This window comes from Armigeres subalbatus, chromosome 3, assembly GCF_024139115.2.
Source record: "Armigeres subalbatus isolate Guangzhou_Male chromosome 3, GZ_Asu_2, whole genome shotgun sequence".
Classification (NCBI taxonomy): Eukaryota; Metazoa; Arthropoda; class Insecta; order Diptera; family Culicidae; genus Armigeres; species Armigeres subalbatus.
Genome location: NC_085141.1, coordinates 108,977,086 through 109,003,013, shown reverse-complemented (window position 1 = coordinate 109,003,013; position 25,928 = coordinate 108,977,086). Strand labels below are relative to the sequence as shown.

General features: G+C 42.3%; 1 protein-coding gene across 4 annotated transcripts in view; it reads right to left on the bottom strand.

Moving 5' to 3' along the window:
- Nucleotides 1-3,602: 3,602 nt before the first annotated feature.
- Nucleotides 3,603-25,928, bottom strand: part of LOC134223713 (ribosomal protein S6 kinase 2 beta) — a 121,634-nt gene continuing 99,308 nt past the window's right edge. For 2 of the 4 annotated variants that reach the window (XM_062702903.1, XM_062702904.1), the window contains exons 3-9: nt 18,032-18,427; nt 17,639-17,947; nt 5,779-5,940; nt 5,396-5,718; nt 5,046-5,349; nt 4,410-4,985; nt 3,603-4,351 (exon numbers count right to left, since the gene is read on the bottom strand). In XM_062702903.1, coding sequence (XP_062558887.1) covers nt 3,992-4,351; nt 4,410-4,985; nt 5,046-5,349; nt 5,396-5,718; nt 5,779-5,940; nt 17,639-17,947; nt 18,032-18,427 — 2,430 coding nt within the window. In that variant the 3' untranslated portion in view covers nt 3,603-3,991. The remainder of the gene's footprint in view (nt 4,352-4,409; nt 4,986-5,045; nt 5,350-5,395; nt 5,719-5,778; nt 5,941-17,638; nt 17,948-18,031; nt 18,428-25,928) is intronic. The other 2 variants (XM_062702906.1, XM_062702907.1) reach the window with 2 other exon arrangements.

The window sequence follows — 25,928 nt, the reverse complement described above, 5'->3', positions numbered from 1 at the left end:
GGGCGAAATCACATAAGAAAATTGCGGTTCACACCGCGAAAATCGGAAGACTGCGGTGGACCGGGCACGTAGCCAGAATGTCGGACAGTAATCCGGTGAAAATGGTTCTCGACAACGATCCGACGGGAACAAGAAGGCGAGGTTCACAGCAGGCAGGGTGGATCGATCAGGTGGAGGACGATTTGCGGACCCTCCGCAGACTGCGTGGTTGGCGAAGTGCAGCCATGGACCGAGTGAATGGAGAAGACTTTTATGTATTGCACAGGCCACTCCGGCCTTAGTTTGGTAATAAAAATAAAAAGGTGTTAAACCCAATTGAAGCAATTTTATATACGTACCTACTACCCACGTTGATTTGAATCAAGCGTGGGTTTTTTATTGAAATTTAGTTTTGCCTTTGAAAAGAAAACCCGGAATCATCTGCTCACTTGCCTTATTTCAAATGCATGTTTCAAAGATGGAAAAGACAGAAACTGGTGTTGTTGCCGAAGGCCATGAAGCCGCCGGGCGACCCATCGGCGCATAGACCAATCTGTCTTATAGACACGACGGGCAAGTTGCAAGAGAGGATCATCCTCAATAGGCTGACATCGTACTCAGAGGATACGAAGGGTTTTCGCAAGGGTAAGTCCACACAAGGTAAGGGTAAGGGTAAGGACGCTATTAACTTGGTGGCAAAGACCGCCGAGGTAGCGATCCAACAAAAAAGGCGAGGTATTCGATACTGTCCGTTAGTGACACTTGATGTGAAGAACGCATTCAACAGCGCAAGCTGGGATGCCATCGCGCTCTCGTTACACCGGCTTAGCCTGTCGGTGGGCCTGTACCGGATTTTGGAAAGCTATTTCCAAAAGCGTGTACTATTATACGAGACCGATGCCGGTCAGAGAAGCGTACCTATTACCGCAGGAGTTCCGCAAGGTTCAATACGGGGTTCAATGACGGGGTTCTGAAGCTAAAGTTCCCTCCTGGTGTTAAGATCGTCGGCTTCGCAGATTACCTAACCTTGGAGGTCTACGGGGAGTCAATTCCCGAGGTAGAACTGACCGTAACACACGCGATCAGCACGGTGGAGGATTGGATCAGCGCTAGGAGGAGCCCGCGAACGCATCAGGGTGACTTCGGTTGCCAGATGGCAGCGCGAGTGGAATGACTCTTCTAAAGGTAGGTGGACCCACCGGCTAATACTTACTGATACTGAAGTTCACTTCCATCTGACACAATTCCTGTCAGGCCATGGCTGCTTCCGGCAGTACCTTCACAGGTTTGGGCACGCGGAGAGCCTCGTCTGCCCTGACTGCCCAGGTGCAGTTTCGACTGCAACCACTCAGATTGCCTGCAGCTTGCAGAGAATCTGGCGCGCCGAGCAGCAGTCGACAAGCATGACTAACTTGTGATTAGTTAGTTAGATCGAAAACAGGCTGAGTGCGGGGAAGTGAATGAGAGGTTTGCACATGTCGAGGTAAGAGTGTCGTAGCGGGTGGCAACCGCAGTCGCCACCATGAGGCATGGCAGAAGTGTGACCGCATAGGTGTTAGTATGGACTGCACATGCCGAGGTAGGAGGGTCTTAGCGTAGAACTGTTGGTACCTATCGCTATCGATACCTCGAGGCATGGCAGAGTGAGCATCCAAGTCAGCCTCACGTGGCATGTGAACACCCAAGTCAGACTCACATGGTATGTTAAGGGCGAACACCCAAGTCAGCCTCGCATGGTTTGTCAGAAGTGAGAACCTAAGTAAGTCCCACATGGTGTGCAGAGCGTGTGTCAGGAGGAGTGGCAGGGTGTGCTAGAGTGAGCAGTTGAGCACCCAAATAAGTCTCAGATTGGTGTGCTAGAGCGTGGATCAGGTGGTAGGGTGAGCGTCCAAGTTAGTCTCACATGGTATGTCAGTAGTGAGCATCCAAGTAAGACTCATATGGGCGTCAGAAAGAGTGTCAGGATGTGTCAGAGGGTATGTTAGAGAGAGCACTCAAGTAAGACTCATACCGGATGAGTGCCTGTGTGAGCGTGAATGAGCGAGTTCATTAAGTACTACCTGTCCCCCAGAAGTAATGCTGAGAGGCAGTTCCTGGGGCAACTAGGGTATTAGTAGAGAAGGTTACTCAAGTAACCTTCCGTTGCTTGGATGGGTTTAGTGGGTCTGTCAACCCCACTCCCTAAGTGATAATTTCAGTTGTCTGTTTGCATATTTGCCTTCATGCCTCCTTAAAAAAATGCATGTTTCAAAAGAGGACATCAACTACTTGTGAGTGTACAGTTTTGCCACCTTTGCAAATATTCGCGCGATGTTGAACAGGCACGGAAGTCTATCACATCACCTCGTCTTAGTCCCCGGCGCGATTCGAACCAACTGAAGTGTTCGCCCGAAATCTTTAACTTTGCTTTGATACTTTGATCTGTATGGTAAGCTTCCCAGGGAATCTCTTCTTGTCCATGATTTTCCGTAGCTCTACACGGTCTATACCGTCGCATCCCGTTTTGAAATCTGTTCAACGATATGGCATACGACAATCTATTCATTGGTGCCTTGGGACCTGATATTCAAGGCATTTTTGGAGGATTTGCCGTATAGTAAAGATCTGGTCTGTAATCGAGCGGCCGTCAACGAAGCCGGCTTCCCACGAACTCATTCATCATTACTGACAGACGACGGAAGATGAAATCACGTTGTAGGCTGCTGCCTCGAGATGCTGCGCGTATGCAATGGCGACATCAGGTTCCTTCAGTCGCTCTAGGTCGTACCGCGGTGGCCATCGGTACCGAACATTGTTGATGACGGATGTTTTAGGCGCAGTTTAACCATCACCAGGATGTGGTCAGAGTCGATGTTAGCGCCACGATATGTCCTGACGTCAATAATGTCGGAGACGTGCCGTCCTTCAATCAGAACGTGGTAGATTTGTGATTCTGTATGCAGTGGTGATCTACAGGTGTACCAATACGAAAGACTGAGGAATAGTATTGAACCATATTTCCTAAATCAAAATCTTTTCCAACCGTCAGTTCAGCCTAGAAGGTAATTCCGTAAGAAGGTAATAATTTTCAACCAACAAAACGTGTTTCCCCTGCATACGCTTTAGCCTCAGACCCAGGATTTCGAGTCGTTCAACCGCCTGCCGGGTAGAGTTGATTAATGTTTTAATACAGAAACTGTTACCCGTAGCAAGGACTAAACACGACAAACCCTCGAATTACCAGAACCTATTGCCCTAGCTCGAAAAAATTAGGCTGGCGCTCGGTTTGGAAGATCCTACTCCGTCAAACACACCCTGTAAAGGTGTCTACCCAGCGTTACGGAAAAGCTCGAACTTATTTGCAACATAAGAATATCAAGTTACATCAAGATACTTCAATTTGTTTTCCCATTGAAAAACTCCGCTGTAATTGAGGACTAGATTATTCCAAGATGCCTTATGACCTCAACGAGAACAGCCATATCGTGTTGGACAGTTATGCAAAAGCTTTAGATTATTCAACTGCTGCGAAAAACAATAAAATTGAAAAAAGAAAGAAATTGTTTAAAAGTAGTTAAAGGATAAGAACGACCATTAACATTTTAAAAGATATAATCTAATCTACATTAAATGCGATCAAAATATTTCTTGGACAAGATAAAACCAAAATATATGTATCATCTTTCAAACTATTTACTATTACAAAGTACATGGACACGTTTGTTCGTTAGCTTAGTAAAATACCTTGACCCATCTTAATTTTTCGTTTTCGAACGAATCCGCCAACGATGTAATTAATGCCCGTTTTGGAAGCAATAGATAACAATCACACGCACACACACAAAAACTTTCCAATTCCAGATTCTATCAAATCCGCTATCTTGTGACAGAGTAGATACAATTCCAAAGGTGCTGCCAAACTAGTCTCGTATTGCGCTAGTTGACCCGAAACGCCGTTTGTTCGATTGAAGACCGGAAAATACGATCTCCTTTGTAGAACAGTCTCACTCAAACACAATTATCCTCAAAGTGCTTACGAATGATTCATCTTGTCTTTTCTTCGTCGCGCAAGATCAGACATGGCAACCGGGCCCAGATTGGCAGCTTGTGGGGAAGAAATCGCCCGAAACGTTGCATTCACGGCTCCCTTGATTGCCTCCGTAGTCTCCGGCGATCCTCCGGTGTAGTCTCCCGGGGGTGCAACCAACGTCGATGCCCCTCCAAGTACGGTCTGTTGCCCTTGGCTTTGCAGTCCGGCTTGACTGTAGAATAGGCGAGAACGAGACAACCAGGAATGCCGCAATATCTGCGCCGCCGTTGGCCTCCGATGAGGTACTATGTGAAGCATTTCTCGTAACAAGTCTTTCACTTCCTGCGATATTCCCGGCCATTTCTGTAATTATAAAAATAGCTTGTTAAATCTATTTGCTGATTCGCTTACAATTTCTTACCCCAGTTTCCAAATCTACTCTACCGGAACCTATTCTCGCCAGGATCATGTCCGGCGAATCGTTTGGCGTGCTTGCAAACGGCGTCTTCCCGTCTAGCATAATGTACAATAGAACTCCAAGCGACCAAATATCACAAGCCAAATCGTATCCCTGCTTTTTCAGCACCTCCGGCGCCACAAAGTTCGCCGTATAGCACGGGGTCATCAGGAGTCCATTGTCAGCTCGCAGTTGCTTCGCAAAACCTAAATCGCACAGCTTTAATGACTCCGGCGTATGATTAATTGTTGCGTACAGTAAATTGGAGGGTTTCAGATCCCGATGAACTACGCCATGCTCATGCAGATATGCTACAGCGGATACCACAGTTTTCAGAACGGCACTCGCTTCCACCTCGTTCATGTACTGAATAGCTAAAATTCGATCTAAAAGTTCACCTCCTTTCAAAAGCTCCATAACCAAATAAACGTATGAAGTATCTTCATGCACTCCGTACAGAGAAACTATGTTCGGATGGTTGCCATACCGCAGCAGAATCTCCACTTCCTCTCTGCAGTCATGACTGGATTTGTCGATTATCTGTGACCGAAGAAGAACTTCAACTAAACTATCGCCAAAATACGTGTCTAACAAACCTACCTTAACGGCGTAGTGCTTCTTCGTAGTCCGATTCTCACAGAGCCTACAAATGGAAAACGTTCCTCGACCTAGTTCCTGCATCAACGAATATTCATCTCCGAAAGCTCCCGGTTTAACGCCGGGTATTTCGTTGGAGAATGGTGACCTCGAAGCCGGCTGTTGATTCATCAAACTGCCGGTGCCATTCGCAAAGTTCGGCGTATCGTCGCCCAGCAGCCCCGGCGCTATGAAGCTGAATCCACGGAAAATCTCGTGGGCACTCGCACTTACCGGTCCTCCCGGTGAATCCCTGAAACAACTCAATCTTCTCTCTTATTTCAATCCTAACCGATACTCTTTCAAAAACTTACTTTGGCGACTTGTTGGTGTATTCGGAGTCGAAGTAGAACGCATCGTCACGCGACACGGCCGGAATGAAGGGCGGCCGCACCTCCTTGCGCTCGAATGCGTGCCAGTCGACGTTGGCGAAGAATTCATGCCGTTTGATGTCGTCGATTCCGTTCGGGCCAACCCCTAACCGGTTCTGTGGGTTCCGTTTGAACAGGGCACGCAGCAAACTCTGCGCCTCCGGACTCAGGTTCTCCGGCATGCCCAGTTTGGTTTTTAGGATCTGGTTCATGGTGTCGTTTCGATTACTGCCATGGAATGGCAGGTTTCCGGTCAGCATCTCGAACTAAAATGTTGGGAATTACAGGCTTGAAAAAAAGCAACGTATGATGTTCACCTAACTCACCATTAGGACTCCAAATGACCACCAATCGGCAGCGAATGTGTGCCCTTTCCGGTTCACCACTTCCGGAGCCATGTATTCTACGGTTCCACAAAAGCTGTATGTTTTGGAACCGTCCAGTGGCTGCTTTGACAATCCGAAATCAGTAAGCGCTATGTGACCATCCTGGGGAAATCCGATACATTGATATAGTTAGAATAGATTAGAATATCAAGCTTTGAATTTAGGACTGTTGGAATATGATAGCTGCATTTATATTGAAATAATTTTCATTCTCAACATTCTCGGTCAATTCAAGAACTATTTGAAGAACCTAGAACACCTTCCTTGAACAAATTTGAAATATAAATAATTTGCATTGACTCTAGGGACAGTATAAAAATTATAAAATATTTTTCAAAGCTGTACATTGTGTACACATTAAGGTGTGTAATGTCTATCGGAATTTTCTATATTTTACGTGACAACATCCTTACTCTTGCCGATCCAACAAAAAAAATTAGCATTCCTAAAAACTTCACGAACCAGCAAGCTAGATGAAACTAGATGAGCTGGTCAAGACAACCGTGAAAGAATTCTGAGTATCGTTCAAAAGACACCCAATAACGAGCTTTTTAACTCGGCCAACACGTACATTTTTTCATTCACAATTATACCTTTATATTGAATGGCAACAAACGCTAGCATTCCTGTACAATTACGTAACGCAAAAATTAGCCATTTTCAACCCCCTCCCTTTTATGTAACACTTTTTGTATGAAGCCTCTAAAATGTTTGTATGGGTTGTCACACTTCGGTTAACCCTCCTCCCCCCTCTAAGCGTTACGTAATTATTTGTTGAAATTTTCCCAACAAGTTTAGTCATAAGAAGTCGATTCACCAATACTCAAATGTACCATGCGTCTCCATATGCTCGTATGCTTAAGGCGAAGGTGGGTTGAGTACCAAAACAAAGCTTTGAAAGTATTGGTACAATAAAAACTGTCAAATACTGTAGTAGTATTGGTGTCGTATTAAAAAAAAAAAAACAAAGAATATTAGTAGGGTGGTTCAAAAAACGAACCAGCTCCACCACGCTCCCTCGATTCCGTCCCATGCTCCGAGTGTCCTCCAAAAGCCGATTTGAACAAAAACTGATTGAGCACAAGCCTGTTCAAGTTTGTATGAAACCTAGAATGGGAAACTAAACCATTCCTTACACTGGCTACAGCGCCTCCCCTCCAAACGCTGGCGAAAATAGAACCCACATAGCTAAAAGCAACATTCCAGAGACTTCACTGAACGAAAACCGCACCTTGGGAAAGATCCATTGATTACGTAACGCAAAAATAGCATTTTATACCCCGCTCACCCCCATGTCACACTTTTTGTACACATGTATCTGCCTCTGGTCCGAAAGATATCACAGGCAAATTCTGGCTATTTTGTTGAATTACACGTTTCACTGATGCCTTCTGAGATGCCTAATTATCATGCTAAAGATTCACAACCTCGAATAAAATCGACACCCAACTATTAGAACGACCATTCAATATGCATTGTCTATTGAGTTAAAGCTCTTGAATATTCCATCCAGTCATATGGTCTCCTTCCCTCGCCAGCGCCCACTGACGGAGTGCCAGCGCCCAATGACGGAGAATCAGAATAATGTAAAATTCAACCTCGCCATATCAACTGTCCTACAAACTTTAAACGACCTGTGCACGGAAAGCCCCTATTCAAACCAGCCCAAACCATCGGACGACACCCAAAATATGAAACATAATCGACTGAGCGTGGCGGAGCAAAATCATTTTTGAACCACCCTAATAATTAGTTTACTGCTATCGGTGCCGGTGTTTTCATTCGCTCCGCGAACAGTTTTAAATCGATTTTTTCGGGCAAAAATCGCTGTTTATATTAAGTTTTCGCTTCAAACAAGTGGATGAAACTGGAGGAACTTCCGGAGGAATTCCTAAAGGAATTAACGGATGAAATCCTGGAGAAACTTCCGGAGGAATTCCTGGAGGAACTTCCGAAGGAATTCCAGGAGGAACATGAATGAATTCCTAGAGGAACTTCCGGAGGAATTTCTGGAGGAACTTTCGGAGGAATTCCTGGAGGAAATTTTGGAGGCATTCCTGGAGGAACTTCCTAAAGAATTCCTGCAGGAACTTCCGGAGGAATTCCTGGTGGAACTTGCTGAGGAATTTCTGAAGGAACTTCCCGAGAAATTGCTGAGCGATTTTCCGGAGGAATTGATGAAGGACATTCCGGAGGAACATCGGGAGGAATTCTTGGAGGAACATTCGGAGGAATTCCAGAAGAATCTGCCAAAAGACTTCCAGATAGAACTTTCGGAGGAATTTCTCATATCATACACGTGGGCTCTACGGACTTGTATGGGCATGACTGGTCGATTTCGAATAGCTATCAAGCGCAGTTGACTTGATAAACCAATTTATCCAAACTTAAGAACAGTTTTGAGAGCCTAGAACATCTGGTTTGGGTATATCTGAGCTGCAAATCATACGCGTGGGCACAGGCTTGTATGGGCATGACTGCTCGATTTCGGATAGCTATCGCGCGTATTTGACATGGTAGACCAATGGATCAAAACTTCAGAACAGTTTGGAGAACCTAGAACATCTGGTTTGGGTACATCTGAGCTGCAAATACGGACTTGTACGGACATGACTAGTCGATTTCAGATAGCTATCGAGTGCAATTAACCTGGTAGACCAATTGATCCAAACTCCAGAACAGTTTGGAGAACCGAGAACATCTGGTTTAAGCAAAACTGAGTGAAATATCGTACATATGGCCTTTACGAACTGGCATGGACATGACGGGTTTCCATTGGCACGGGTTTTCGTAGTTTTCTTCGGCAAAGTTTGCATATTATCTTTCATTAGTTATAGAGGCCATTTTGGAGACGCTAGAGATGTCCAGAAGTAACATATTGTTCACACATAGTATAGTCTATGCTAGAATAGTGTAATAAAATATTTTTGGAACCTGTAAGTGTTCATTTCATTTCATTTATTTAATTAACATCTAAAAAGATAACACTGAATCAACAATTTGACGCCACAATGCACGGTTCGAGGCCGCATCTCTCCATCCTCGGATACGCCCCACGCTCGCCAAGTCGTTTTGCACCTGGTCTGCCCATCTCGCTCGCTGCGCTCCACGCCGTTTCGTACCTGCCGGATCGGAAGCGAACATCATCTATAGCACGGTTGCTTTCCGGCATTCTTGCCACATGTCCTGCCGATCTCGTACTCTTCTAGCTTTAGCTATCTTCTGGATACTGGGTTCGCCGTAGAGTTGGGCAAGCTCATGGTTTATTCTTCGCCGCCACACATCGTCTTCTTGCACACCGCCAAAGATGGTCCTAAGCACCCGTCTCTCGAATACTCCGAGTGCTTGCAAGTCCTCCTCGAGCATTGTCCATGTTTCATGTCCGTAGAGGACAACCGGTCTTATAAGCGTCTTGTACATGACACATTTGGTGCGGTGGCGAATCTTTTTGGACCGCAGTTTCTTCTGGAGCCCGTAGTAGGCCCGACTTCCACCGATGATGCGCCTTCGTATTTCACGACTAACGTTGTTGTCAGCCGTTAGCAAGGATCCGAGGTAGACGAACTCCTCGACCACCTCGAAGGTATCCCCGTCTATCGTAACACTGCTTCCCAGGCGGGCCCTGTCGCGCTCGGTTCCGCCCACAAGCATGTACTTTGTCTTTGACGCATTCACTACCAGTCCAACTTTTGTTGCTTCACGTTTCAAGCGGGTGTACAGTTCTGCCACCTTTGCAAATGTTCGGCCGACAATGTCCATGTCATCCACGAAGCAAATAAATTGACTGGATCTGTTGAAAATCGTACCCCGGCTGTTACACCCGGCTCTCCGCATGAAACCTTCTAGCGCAATGTTGAACAACAGGCACGAAAGTCCCCGGCGCGATTCGAACGAACTGGAGTGTTCGCCCGAAATCTTCACACAGTTTTGCACACCATCCACCGTTGCTTTGATCAGTCTAGTAAGCTTCCCAGGGAAGCTGTTCTCGTCCATAATTTTCCATAGCTCTACGCGGTCTATACTGTCGTATGCCACCTGTAAGTGTTGTTCACACTGAAATATGTCAAGTAAAGTAAATTTTACTATATTTTGGAAAAACCATCCTTACTCACGCCCCTCTAGGGAAAAAATGAGCACCCAAAAAACATAAATCACCAGTATAGTGAAACTAGGTGAGATGGGTAAGACATCCGTAAAAAAATGTGAAAATCGGTCAAAAGACGGCTGAGAACCAGCTGTTTGAAAATTTAGTTCCCATGATTTTCTGATCACGGTATTCGGCGTGTTAATGACCCGAGCAAAGATTGAAAGCGAATCGACAACTTGTTTTGATGTTGTGAAATCGCCGAATATGATTACTTAATTTGATATCTTTTTGGTCGTTTTAACGGTTAAAATAACAAAATGTGACATGACATGACAATGTGACTGTGACATAAAATCGAAAACTATTCCTGCTATCGATGAGAGCAAATCGAAAACAAAATTTGATATTGGTTCCGATAACAAAATATGTATACAGTTTGATGTCAGATCATACAATTTAGAAATCTACAGCAAAATGAGATCAAAGTATGTAATCAATCATGATGATTCATATTTGAAAACAGATTATGATTTCAATTTGATGTTGATGTTGATCCAAAACATCAGATCAACGTATTAGCATCTTTGAGAGGATGGAGGAATCCTACATCAGACTGAAAAGCGAAGCAAAACGGATTGGACTAGTCATCAACACGTCGAATACGAAGTACATGATAGGAAGAGGCTCAAAAGAGGTCAATGTGAGCCACCCACCACGAGTTTCTATCGGTGGTGACGAAATCGAGGTGGTTGAAGAATTCGTGTACTTGGGCTCACTGGTGACCGCCGATAACGATACCAGCAGAAAAATTCGGAGACGCATCATGGCAGAAAATCGTACGTACTTTGGACTCCGCAAAACGCTCCGATCGAATAGAGTTCGCCGCCGTACCAAACTGACAATCTACAAAACGCTTATTAGACCGGTAGTTCTCTACGGACACGAGACCTGGATGATGCTCGTGGAGGACCAACGCGCACTGGGAGTTTTCGAAACGAAAGTGCTGCGTACCATCTATGGTGGGGTGCCGATGGCGGACGGTACGTGGAGGAGGCGAATTAACCACGAGTTGCATCAACTTTTGAGAGAACCATCCATCGTTCAAACCGCGAAAATCGGAAGACTTCGGTGGGCCGGGAACGTTGCCAGAATGTCGGACAGTAATCCGGTGAAAATGGTTCTCGACAACGATCCGACGGGAACAAGAAGGCGAGGTGCACAGCGGAGGAAGATTTGCGGACCCTCCGCAGACTGCGTGGTTGGCGAAGTGCAGCCATGGAAAAGCTGACCACTTGCCTGCACAAACTGATTGTCAGAATATGGGAAACGGAACAGCTACCGAATGAGTAAAAAGAAGGGGTCATATCCCGAGCCAAGTCTGAAAACATAATGAGAGCATAAAGAAAACATATTTTGATTTTAACATCGAATTGAAATCATAATCTGTTTTCAAATTTGAATCATCATGATTGATTACATACTTTGATCTCGTTTTGCTGTAGATTTCTAAATTGTATGATCTGACATCAAACTGTATACATATTTTGTTATCGAAACCAAAATCAAATTTTGTTTTCGATTTGCTCTTATCGATAGCAGGAATCGTTTTCGATTTGATGTCACAGTAAGATTTTTCTGCTATACATTTTGCCATTTTAACCGTTAAAACGACGACTTCACAACATCGAAACAAGTTATCGATTTGCTTTCAATCTTTGCTCGGGATGCCCCATCTACAAGAAAGGCGACAACAAGCTGGAGGGTGAGAACTTTCGAGCGATCACCATCCTAAATGCCGCCTACAAAGTGATATTTCAATTATCTGTTTAGATGTAAGCTAAATAAATAAATGAATCGTAAATTTATTGGAGGAATAGTCGAACGCATCTTTTATTCTTTTCAGCTTTTTTCATGTAGATTTTCAAGTTAATAGACCTATTTGTAAGAAAAGTTTGACGATTTTTGTCCACAGATGCAAACCGCAAATCATAATTTTGTTAACTAACTTCTTGGAAGGTTCCCTTCTGTTTTTTATCTCACTACTGGACATGTTTCATGATATACGACTGCAAAAATGGTCATTTGGCTCAGAACCCACGCAGTTAATAACTGTGGAAGTGCTTTATGGATAGGGAAGATCCATAAATTACGTAACGCAAAAATTGGGAATTTTCAACCCCCTCCCCCCCTATGTCACACTTCTTGTACGAAACTTCGGAAAATTTTGTATGGACCGTAACACTTCACTTAAAGCCTCCCCCTTCCCTCCTGAAAGCGTTACGTAATTTGTGGACGCTCCCATACTGTGAAGCTGTGAGATGGAAATATTCCAGTAGGGGTGTAAAGCCAATAATAAGAAAAAGATGTGGTTGTAGACTATGTCTATTTAGACTTGATCCTGAATTAAGGATTGTGTGGAGTTGGTGGGAATCGATTAAGAGTAAGAAGTGCACAGCAGTTTTCAAAATTCAACGACGTGTAAAACTGCAGCTAATTGTATCAAACGAATTAACATTCGATTTTCAATTAAATTTGACTGAATTTTCTAAGCAAGCCCAGTTTTAAAATTATTTCGATTCGAAGGAACAGTAAGATTGATTGAATATTACGTTTATTAGCATGCCCCAAATATGTGCATATAAATATATTGAAAATCACAACATATTTTTATCTGTGTGTAGACAATTACTCTGAAGAAACATATTCTCTAACATAGGAGAACGATACTCGTACAGTAAGGCCGTCTTCAGTGTCTCGTACTTGACTCTGAAGACGGCCTTACTGTTGAGGTCGAAATACGTATCTGTCAAGATACAATTAAGTGGTGGAATTCAATGGGATTGTATAAACTCGTCTTATGACCAGTGTTGGTAAAAACTCAAAATCTCAAAACTCATGGATGATTCAAATCAAGCGTGAGTAGAAACGCACCCAACTCAGCACCTAAAAACTCATGGATGTGTTGAATCATCCATTTGAATCATCGTAGGTTTTCTTTAGTTCTCCTTCGTTAAAAACAGTGAATTGACGTTTGTCGCATAAAATATTAGACACTCTTTTATGTATAAATTGCCTCCAAAGTGATTTCAAATGCGTTTTTAAACCAAAATGATTTTTTGGCAAATGAGTGAAATGATGCGTTTTAGCATGAAAAATTCAAGCGTGATGCATTCCTTTAAAATCGCAGACGATTTCGTTCGCACGGGAGCGCTCGTTGATTGAGATTTATGAGTGATTTTACCAACACTGCTTATGACAAGTGAAAACATTCCACTAAAAAGCTCAAAATAATTTTCTTATCAACAATATTCCTGAATGAGTGAATCTTCTCTTCATTGGCATTACATCCCCCACTGGGACATTGCCGCCTCGCAGCTTAGTGTTCATTAAGCACTTCCACAGTTATTAACTGCGAGGTTTCTAAGCCAAGTTACCATTTCTGCATTCATATATCATGAGGCTAACACGATGATACTTGTATGCCCAGGGAAGTCGAGACAATTTCCAATCCGAAAATTGTCTAGATCGGCACCGGGAATCGAACCCAGCCACCCTCAGCATGGTCTTGCTTTGTAGTCGTGCATCTTACCGCACGGCTAAGGAGGGCCCCTGAATGAGTGAATGGATTCAAAAAATGTGGCTTAATTTTTCAAATGAACCTAAGTAACATTTTTTTTCATGAATTAATTCGAATATTACAATCAACAGACCAATATGAAAGCTTTTAACTGCAGTACTCAAATTAAATCATGAAAAAATGTATCTTAGGTCCTTTTGAAAAGTTAAGCGATAAATCTGGAAATACGTTTCGTGCAATCTAAGAAGACAACCAACGAGAAGAAGGGTTATTGGAGAAAAAAGGAAGTGGCAGAGGATTAGTTAAAAAAATAATTCGGGACAAGGTCACTTTCAATATTGTTTGACAGGTTAATTTTCTTTTCATAGTTTCACTAAAATGTTCTAGTGTGAGTTTTACATTACATTTTATAATGCATGAGAAAGGCTCATTATCACTATAGTAGGGAGTCCATTACCCGGCACTTTTTCATGTCCCGGGATACGGGATTTTTTCATAATATTAAAATAAATCTTGGTAACGGTACTATTTCAAAATTCAAAACTTTTTATTGAATTCAAATTAAAAAACGCGTAGATTTCAATTCAGTTAACAGATATTTAAATCATAAACGGTTTCAAAGTAGCTTAAAATTCATTAATTACTTATCTAAGAATGTGGCTACATATAACTCCGCTCCCTTTCCCTGGCCATGGCAAACAAAACTAAGTTACAGCCAAATAAGTTCGATTCTGCTTTGCCCATGATTTCATAGTTGACATAATAACCATTGCACTTTCGCAAGCATTTCGAATGATTTAAGGACGAATTTCGAAAATTTGAATCATTTCAACTCGTGAACATACAAATGAGATTTGGAACATGTAATGTATCAATGTTACAGCGATTGAATTACTGTAGTAAACACGTAACTATGAAATCATGGGCAGTGCTGTTTTCGACACTTTTTCCTTTTATGTTAGTCGGTTGAACAAGCCTCCGAAGGGATTCCCAGTTGGTAAATCCGGTTTTCTGTAAATACCAGCCAACGGAAATACACCAGGTTTGAAATTTTATCCCACCACAGGAAATAAGGAGTTCGTAACTTTGGGATACGTGCTTTCGCCTTAAGCCATTCCAATATCTCCGGAGAGCAGCGCAACGAATCAAAGGTGCCATCCACAAAGTACGTCAGGCCTCTAGTTTGTTACAAAAAGCGTGACGAAGGGGAAAGGGTGGGAGTGAAAATCGTCATTTTTTGCGTGACGTACTTTGCGGATCCTCCCAAATTCATTTCCTGTTTTATCGCCATTAACCTTCGAACACGCGCGTTGTTGTATTTCGTGCAATACAAACCAAAAAAACATCGCTCACGGTAAACAGCACATCAACAATTGTCAATTTTCTTGAGATTCTGAGATATTTATCTGGAATTTCAAGAACTACACATTATTGATAGTTTATTTATTTATTTAAGCTCTACATCAACAGACTACTTATGTCCTAATGATGGTAAAAAACATATAAGCATACATATCAACAAAAACTTTTAAAAAATGGACACAAACACTAAAACAACTATCTATTGCGATGTGAAAATATTTTTTTGAATCTTCGACACATTGGCAGGTTGAAGTCGAATATTGTAGAAACCCTGTTGAATATACCCTGTAATCCTTAAATACTACCGTTCATACTGTAGTTAGTCCGACGAAATGGCATTCTTAACATACAGACTCAGCCGTCTGCCCAGCAAAATAAAAACTGATATCCCGGCAAAACTCAGATTTGTTAGCTGATTTCCGGCAATTTATTTGCTGATTTTCAGCAACTTTGACAGAAATCTCGGCAGAAAATATGTTTGCTGGTGCACGGCTGTGCGAAACTTGGTAAAAGTTTAACATTTTGCTGTGATCCCAGTGAAAAAAAAAATAAGTGTGTAGCGTTATTTCGAAGTGCGCTCGGCTGAACATTAATATTAATCTGTTCCAAAATGTCACTACAATCTATTCGGCCTTGCAAAACGTCTGCAACAAGTACAACCCGAGCGGTGTTACGGCGTTCTCTTAGCGGCTCCAGATCGATAAGCCGACAGCGGCTTTCATAACTTGGCAGGCGTAATGGATCTCTCCGCGATAGTCTATGTGCAAATCGTAAGAAGCGCCGTTGCACGGACTCAATTCGTTCGACACCGTTCCTATAATTGGGATTCCAAACGGCGGAGCAATACTCCAGTATCGACCGTACCAGTGACCAATACAAAGACCTCAGACGGTAAATGTCAGAAAATTCTTTAGCCATCCGAAAGTTAAAGCCCAGTGTTTTGGAAGCCTTACCTACAACGTACGAAATATGCATCTTGTAGGCCAGCTGGGAATCCCAAATAACGCCAAAAATTTTGACATGACTCAGGTATTCAAAAGCGTGTAGTCGAATCTAACGGGATTTTTAATCCGAGAAAAAGTGATCATCGAGCATTTGGCCGGATTGACTATCATACGGTTGACGTTGCACTAATTGGCAAAGGATTCTAACTGACGTTGAAGGAAATAGCAATCGTCGATGGATTGAATTTGCAAGAACATTTTCAGGTCATCAGCATACGATAGGCGGGAAACTTCGAGTACAAAATTCACGTCATTGAAATATAGTAGGAAGACTAACGGACACAAATGACTTCCTCGGGGTATTCCCGATGTAGCCACGAAGGAATCAGATCTACAGTCGCCGATAGCAACCGTTAGTTGGCGGCCGGAGAGATATGATCGGAAACATTCCAATAAAGTACAATTCACTCCTAACTTGTCTAATTTGGCGATACCGATGCAGTGGTTTAACTTATCAAAATCAGCTGACAGATCTGTATAGATGACATCTGTTTGAGCTATTTTCGTCATGCTGTTCTAAGTAATAACCTCCTTTTCTCATAGTTCTAAGTAATAAGTCCCTTTTCTGAAATCTTGGCAGATTTTATGTTGTTTTTGTCTAAATTTTACAAACCATTAAATTAGTGATTTTTACTTTAAGAAATTCTTGCCTAGAAACAATAATTTTGCAGACCCGTGTTTTCCTTTCTCAATATAAATGTATCGATTATCGAACATTCCTTAGTTTTGCCGTTATTTAGCGAGTTTGAGCTAAGTAGCATGGGCTCTCTACACTAAAGTGATTTATTTGGGTTTTAATTCTGCCAGATTGCTCATGCGAATAATAAACAATCAATATCAACTGTACTCGTTTTTATTTTCGGTTCTATCAAATTCGAGAAATCTGAAATCAATTCAACACTATTCCAGTCATTCCCATTCCGAAATCAAAATCAAGCAATCAACCAACAAACAAATCCATCAACTTTGTTGGGGGGTCCCGTAGCGTAGTTGGCTACACGTTCGCCTTACAAGCGAATGGTCATGGGTTCGATTCCCAGCCCCTCCACCAAACCCTCGTCAGTCGCCGGATGCGCAGCCTATGCGGTAGCGTATTGGGGAGCGCATCTTATCGTCACGGCTGTCTGATGACGACTGACGCCTTGTTCTTCTCGGAGGCATTCCTCCAACGCACCCGGCTAAATGGCAACCGAACAATGCAATGATCATTGGATGCACGACATGGACAAACGGACACAATGGACTCACGATGAGATGGACTGGCAACGACAACAATAATGATAATGGAAAAATCTAAAAATAGATTCTGTGTGGATTCTGTTCAGCAGAATACCACAGTAGATTTCGGCACAGTAGCGGTTAAGTAACACAGAGTGCCTAACAAATAAATAAAGGAATAATAATATCAACTTTGTTGTATTCGAAATACTTGGACAAAGATTTTTTTTGGAAAATTATTTAGTGCATTTTAGTGGTACAATGTTTTCACTTGTCATAAATCAAGCACGAGACACTGGAGACGACCTTACTGTTTAGGTCGAAATACGTATCTGTGAAGTTAGAATCAAGTGATGAAATTGAATGGGACACTACTAAAACGGCTTGTGACAAAGGAAAGATTTTGTCTCAAACGATATATCTTGCATAACAACGATTTGAATCTGTGTGGAAATTTGATGTACGCTTATAAATAGAATCAATTTATTCCACGATGCACCGCTGACAGCTTGATTCCAATCAAGGTTTATTGGTTATGAAAAAAATACTCACCTGATCCAGCAGAATATTTTCCGGCTTCAAATCCCGATATATGATTCCTAAACTATGCAGATGGTTGAGGGCGAGTGCCAGTTCAGCCAAATAAAACTTAACATCTTCTTCGGTGAACATCACCTCTTTGCTGAGCCGTGTAAAAAGGTCACCGCCCCTCAGGAAGTCCAGTATCAGGTAGAGCTTTCCTGGCGTCTGAAAGGCGTAATGCAGCTTAACGATAAATGCGTGCCCCACGTCGGCAAGGATGTTACGCTCGTTGGTGCTTCGAACCCGATCCTTCACTTTCAGGGTGGCTTTTTTTAATACCTGCAATGCGGAAGACGAGTAGACATAGACGAGACAGTCAGCGATGTGGGCGAACGCGTCGTAAAACGGAATAAATTAACTCACTTTCATTGCATATAGCGTACCGGCATCCTTGCCGACAATTTTCCTAACTAGAAATACTTTCCCGAACGAGCCTTCGCCTAAGACCTTGAGCAATTCGAACTGCGACGGGTCAGCTTTGTCGTGACCTTCACGTACCACATCCCGGATATCAAACTCCTGCTCGTCGGTCGACTTCAGAGTGCTATCTGCCGGATCAAGGTCCATCCCTTCGATGTCCATCATCTCCGATGTAGCGTCACCGCTGCTGCCATCGCCACCCCTGGTTGGCTCACCGTACGGTTGGGGGTGGTGATGATGAATGTGCTGCCCGCCCGGGTCAAGCTGTGGCGCCTGCTGACCGTGCAGCTGCTCGTAACTCTCATCGACGACCATCTCGACATTGTCCTGTGACAATGACTGCAAAGGAAGAAAAAAAAACAGAACGGGAAAAAGGAAAACGAAAATAAACCGGTTAGTAAAAGTGGACTCAGAGAAAATGCATTTGTGGGGGAGTTGATAGTAGAAATGGACACCACATTGACGGTAGATAATTTGCATTTGTACGGACCGAAGGAAAATATACGACACAGGTTTGCACACAATAGACAAAAGGTTATCACGCAAGGGGAGTGAAATTCGAAAAGTCATAGAAGATATGTGCCAATCAGGGTTGTAAATATTCGGCAGCACTGGATGAAGGTGATGTTTTTTTATATCATTTTTTTATTTTCTTCCTGCTTTGAAATCAACCTCACATTCCCGGAGAGGCAGAAAAGTAAACAACAGAACTCACATCACCCACAGCGCCGCGAAGATGAAATTTACCACAGCAAAATGTACACATTCACCCAGCAAATTGAAAAAAATCACCACGCGTTTAAATGGGCCACTCACAGTCATACGGTAAGACGTGAACTGAGCAGCATGTCAGAGCGACTTGTGAGTGGCTGAATGCGAAATTGAATAGTCGGTGTTGGGAATGATTTTTCGGCTGCACCCAGTCGCACTCACCACGGCGGTGATGAAGGCGACAGCAGATTTTACTGAGATCCATGTTTTTCACTGCATTGACTGTGAAATATTTCTACCCTGGTGCCAATATATGTTGTACCAGTGTATATTCGACATAAACATCTAAATAATGCATCGGGAAATTTGTATAATTAATGGGGAGACACACTAAATAGAATTAACAGGAAAGGTGGATTGAAGGAATATACCGAATAATTACTTCACTTGTTTTCAGCACAATAATGAAAACCGCTACTATCTCAAAGGACAACAACTCATTTTACGTTAATGGTCGTATCAAAGTATCAACCTTTAATCTCTAATTCCATGACATCATGTAATGTGCATCTTCCTTCTTAATGAGGAAGCGTTATAATCAGTATAATGAAAAAATAAATTTTCTTCATACTAATTTGCATGCAAACTTGAAACGGATTGTGCTAACTCAGTCTTTTTTTCAAATAAGCTCAAATTTTCGGAGGACACTCAGAACATGATACAGAATCAGATGAGAGTTGTGGAGCAAAAATAACCGATTTTTTAACGACCCTAATATTATATACTAGCAGACCCGTCGAACTTCGTTTCGCCTAAAATTGATTTAATCTCTGATTAGTTCTCGAGTAATGCAGCATTTTCTTTTTCATTTGTATGGGAGCCCCCCTTTCCAAAGGGGGGATGGGTCTCGAACCATCTTAAGAACCTTCCCAGGCCCCAAAAACCTCTGCATACAAATTTTTACGCCGTTTAGTTTCAGAGACAGAAATTCATTTTTATGTACATAGATTACTCCTTTATTTGTTTGTTTATTTGCGACCTGAGTTGAGGTGTGCCAACTGGCTTCTGTTTTTCTACTTCATTCTTGCTTTGTTCCCTGTTGTGTTTTTTAACTACCATTTGTAAGCAGAGTTGCTTCAATTCACAATAAATGGCTTTGTTGAATTGTCATTTAACTTGTTTACTGTAACATCCCTTGTGAAATGACGGAAATTAATCTATGAAAATATATTATTTCAAATTAAAGCGCTCAACGTCACTTTGACACTAATCATAAACACGGAAGATTCGTTTGCTCTTAGTTCATAAAACAAACAATTCAGTGTAACTTTCAACCCCCTGGACCGATTTCAACCAAATTTTGTATACATATCAACTATGAAGCGACGATTATTTGTGATGATAATTTTGGAAATGGGGAGAGTGTGGCTGAAGGGGTATTGTTTAGAAAATGAAAAATTCAGTGTAACTTCTGAACCCCTGGGCCGATTTCAACCAAATTTGGTACACACAATCTCTATCCTGATGGAAAGATTATAGAGGGGGTTGGGAGAGTATTCAAGAAAAGAAAGAAGGGTGTAAAGGGAGGTGTTTGATTACGAAATGAACATTTCGTCAAAACTTTGAAACCTCTTGACCGATTTCAACCAACTTTGGGAGACATATGACGAATTTCGCGCCAACTCGACCAGCGGTTGGCAGCATCATCTCAGAATCGAATGAAACTTGGTGGGCATAAAGATATGGTATTTCTAAGCCACTCTGCATACTTAGTTTTTCAAAAATTGTCAAGAGTAACATTTGATGAGGGCCTAATTTTTTTTCATTGATTTTTAAAAAAATCGATGTGACTCTAAAATGACAAGACCTACAAAAAAGTGTTGTATGGCGGACTGTCGTGAAATTCCCTGAAGTTTTTTGGAAAAATATCCAAAAAATAAAAAACCGATTTCTACACTGGAAAAAATTAGTTTTAAAAATTAAAATCGATATTACAAAAAAAACTCATCTCAGAAATCGATGAAATTTTTTCTGCAGATAGGTATTTCAATTACACCCAGGTTTTTTTTATACGCGGTTGGAATTCATTAATTTCCCAGTTAACCTAAAAAATCGAAAGTGTAAGAGTGAGAATTTACGCGTCATGTTGTCAAGAATGATAGTCCAAATTCATTCTATGGGATATAGTCACGAAATGGACGAAACGATGTTTCTTTACGAGTCATGCCGTGGTACGATATCTCACAATACAAGTCCCCATATGAAAAAATGACGATCTGATGGAAACGACGAAACTAAAAGGTGTACGAAATCAATTTGCATCACTTATAAGCATCACCTGGAGACCCCTTACGCATAACAATTTCACTGTATTTCTTTAATACAACCATATGCTGGAACTTTTTACTTAAATGAGCTCATAAGATTTTGTTACAAGTCCTTAACCAACATTTTTCTGCTTTCATTCTTTCAAAACAATAACTCATTTTATTGTCTCAGTCGAGTCTTTGACTCAATTAAGGTCAGCTTTCCCAAAGAACCCATATTTTTTATGCTATTACAAAAATCGAAACCAAAAAATCAGAAAAGTGCTGCAGTGTGAATCAGGCTGAACAAAGAGATTGTAGATTTTAGTTTCTTTTTTGTTTTTTTTTTTATTTTGTTTTTACTTTTAAAGCAAGAAAACAGAGAAAACGAATGTTTTTTTAAGTTGACATGCGTCCTCAAATAATTGAAAATGTAGCAGTAGTAAATTGACCAGACGTCCCGCGTTTTACGGGACAGTCCCGCATTTTTGCATGTCCCGCGTGGAAAAGTGTCCCACAAAATTCCCGCATTTCACTTATTTCAAGATAATGTCTCGCGAGTAACGAAATATTAAAAAAAAATAGCAGTTATTTAGTAACATTCTTCCAGAGCTTATAAGATTTTGAAAATTTATTATATTGTTTAATGGCATGCGTTTTGTAAGACTATTTAGTTCTCCCCAGAGCATTAGTGATTAATCATAGATTTAATCATGATTAATGAATAATGGGTTATTGATTCATTATTCATTAATCATAATCATCCAAAAATATGATTTAATCATTAATCACTAATCGTTAATCATATAATTTTACATTCAATCATTAATCACTAATCATATTCATAATTGTTTTGAGTTTAATCTTTAATCATCAATTTTAATCATTGCATACATTGCTTTTATTCATTAATCTTTAATCATAATCATATAATGTTATACCTTTCAATAACCCAATTTGGAAGAAAGGTTACTTGACTATTGATCACTATGCAAATCATTCAATTTGATTATTCATAATCATTATTCATTAATCATATCGATCGTTAATCATTAATCATACACATATTCTGTCAACATTTAATCACGATCGGTAATCGTTAATCATACTTCAAACGTTTTATTCATTAATCATGATCGCTAATCATTGTAAAAAATATTTTAATCTTTAATCATAATCATTAATCATTGTCAAAAATGAATAAATCATCAATCATAATCGTTAATCATAGAGTTAAATGATTTAATCATTACCAATTTAATCATTCATTGGAAGCTTTATTCATTAACGCTCTAGTCCCAATGAATTAAAGTGTACGTGATTTCGCTATATTCTCTTCGAGGTACTTGTGATGTTTTGGCTTTAACTGGATTACAACGCACTTTCATTTTATACATTCTACACAATGAGTATACCCGGAGAACTACGACGAGAAGAGGTGGTGCAACGGATCCCGGATGGCGCACTTCACAGTTCAATCAAGAGCTTTTGGTGGAGGCGCTGCGCTGGGAGAGTAGGACTACAGGACTAAGCGGTAACGACCTGACGGAAGTACTTACACGTGCTTGCGACGTGGCGATGCTAAGGAAGACCCAGCCCCCAGGAAATCGACAACCAGTGTACTGGTGGTCTGACACGATTGCAGATCTTCGTAGAACCTGTCTTAAAGCTAAAAGAAGGTTGCGACGTGCTAGAACAGACGCTGAGCGACTCGATAGACGAGGGGTATTCCGGACAGCGAGCAGAGCCCTGAACTACGAGATTAAATGTAGCAAGCGAGCCTGCTTCGAACAGCTGTGCAGGATGGCGAATGACACCCCGTGGGGTGATGCATACAGGATAGTGATGTCTAGGACCAATAGCACACCTCCTGAAAGATCCCCAGAGCTGTTAGCCAGTATAGTAGAGGGATTGTTTCCGACACATGAACCATCGGACTGGCCCGCTACACCATACGAGTCAGTCGACGTGGTACCGCTAGTGACTAACGAAGAGCTTATCGTAGCCGCAAGAAAACTTAAGCTCAATAAGGCGCCAGGCCCGGATGGTATTCCAAACCTGGCTCTTAAACACGCCATTCTTGCCAATCCAGATATGTTCAGGAACTGCCTCCAGAGATGCATGGACGAAGGAAACTTCCCAGATCGATGGAAACGGCAGAAATTGGTGCTATTACCGAAGCCTGGCAAACAGCCGGGGGATCCTTCGGCATACAGACCAATTTGCCTACTCGACACAGCTGGAAAGTTGCTAGAGAGGGTCATTCTGAATAGATTGTCGGCTTATACAGAGTGTGCTGGTGGCTTATCTAGCAACCAGTATGGCTTCCGTAAGGGCCGTTCTACCATCGAAGCAATTCGAGCGGTAACGGATACGGCCAAGATAGCGAGAGGTTTAAACAGAAGAGGTATTAGGTACTGCGCGTTGATTACACTCGATGTAAAAACGCGTTCAACAATGCTAGCTGGGCAGCAATTGCTGACTCCCTGCACCGATTGAGAGTTCCGGATTACCTGTGCAGGATACTGAAAAGCTATTTTCAGAATAGGGTGCTGTTATACGACACTGATGCTGGTCAAAAGTCGATCGTAGTGTCCGCGGGTGTTCCACAGGGATCGATCCTCGGACCGGTTCTGTGGAATATTATGTACGATGGAGTATTACGCCTAAGTCTCCCGGCCGGAGTGAAGATAGAAGGCTTCGCGGATGACGTAATGCTAGAAGTAGCAGGTGACACTCTCGACGAAGTTAGATTGAAGGCTTCATACGCGATTGGCAGAGTGGAGGAATGGCTCAACTCGAGACGGTTAGCCCTTGCACACCACAAGACGGAAGTCGTGGTAGTGCATAACCGTCATGGGTTGCAACAGGCTAGGATAAGAGTAGGGACCTGCACAGTTAACTCCGTGAGGTCTCTCAAGCATCTGGGCGTGATGATCGATGATAAGCTCAATTTTACGAGCCACGTCGATTATGCATGTCAGCGGGCTTCATTGGCGATAAAATCTTTATCACGAATGATGTCCAACAGATCGGCGGTGCATAGTCAAGTGCGTAGGTAGAGATGTCGTAAAATCCCGATTAATCGATTAGTTACTAATCGATTACTCTTGATTCTTGTCGATTATTGAATCGATTAATCATTGTATAGTAATCGATTCAAAATTAATCGATTATCACAACGATGAATCGATTAATCGAAATAATCAATTAATTTTCGACATCCTTATGATGTCGTAAAATTCTGATTAATCGATTAGTAACTAATCGATTACTCACGATTCATCTCGATTATTGAATCGATTAATCGTTGGGTAATAATCGATTCAAAATTAATCGATTATCACAACGATGAATCGATTAATCGAAGTAATCGATTAATTTGCGACATCTCTATGCGTAGGCTGATAGCTGGCGTAGCATTGTCTATCATCCGTTATGGCGTGCCGGCATGGGCCGTAGCACTAAAAGCCGAGTACAATGTAAAGAAATTGATCAGAGTACACCGGCTGATGTGCTTACGTGTCGCGAGCGCATATCGCACCATATCATATGAGGCGGTGTGCGTTATAGCTGGAATGATGCCGATCGACACACTCTTAGAGGAGGATGTGGAGTGCTACAACGAAAGGGACTCGGTGCAAGTGCGACGTGTCAAGAGAGCAGCTTCGTTGCTCAAATGGCAAAGAGCATGGGACACCGCAGTCAAAGGTCGTTGGACCCACAGACTGATTCCAGATGTGTCCAACTGAGTTGATAGGAAGCATGGTCAAGTCAACTTCCACCTAACACAGGTGTTGTCTGAACATGGCTGCTTTAAGAAATTCCTACACAGGTTTGCCTTCGCAGATTCTGCGGAGTGTCCTGAATGTGTAGGTGAGGTAGAATCGGCAGAGCATGTGATGTTCGCATGCCCGCGATTCGAGGTAGAACGCAATACCATGCTGCTTATTAGTGGTATGGATACAATCCCGGACAACCTCGTCGAGAGGATGTGCCGGGAAGAAGCTATATGGAATGCGGTGAACACAGCATCTCAACAGATTATGTCGAAACTGCAGCGGTGGTGGCGTCTTGAACAAAACCAACGTGTGCAGTAAGGGCACCTGTGATGCAGTGAACACTTTGCTCACCACGACAACCAACATGTCGAGGGTGGGCTGCGGGGACCTCAGTATGTAGATATAGAGGTCATTGTGGTTCACGCGCGGTGGTTGTTGTCGGGGTGCTCGTCTCCAACGTGAGATTATGATACGGACCGTTAGGTTACTATCATAGCTTGCGATCGACGGGTGGTGAGGTAGCCACCCTTGAAGTCGATGTTGTGTGTATTGACGTCAAGTGCGTTAGCATAGGCGTGAGCGTTCTCAATAGCCCCCCCCTGATGTATTGCTTAATTGCGGGCCGGGGGTACGGACTGGCGAAAGGGTTTTGGTTTTAGTGGGTCGGGTAAGAGTTACACGACATACCCATCCCCACACTACCTGAGTACCTCCTCAGGTGTCTGGTTGCAGATTTCCGTTTACCCTTGCTCAAGAAAAGAAAAACACAATGACATAAGTATTGGTGATTCTGGTCTTGGAGAAGTCAATATTTTGAATTGGAAGCAGAGACGTTGAAATTAGAAGACACGTATGTGTCCCATAACTCAGGCTTGCTATTAACTCCTCGCCGAGTGGAAAATGAGCAAGAGTCAGTCAGTTTTTGAAAAGCAAATATTAGCATAAAAACTCACAACAATGAGCATCATCAAACTCCAGCTTGTGCGTCGCAAAACAAGAGCAAATTTATCGTTCCTATTTTTCTTGTGGTGCGCGTTACTT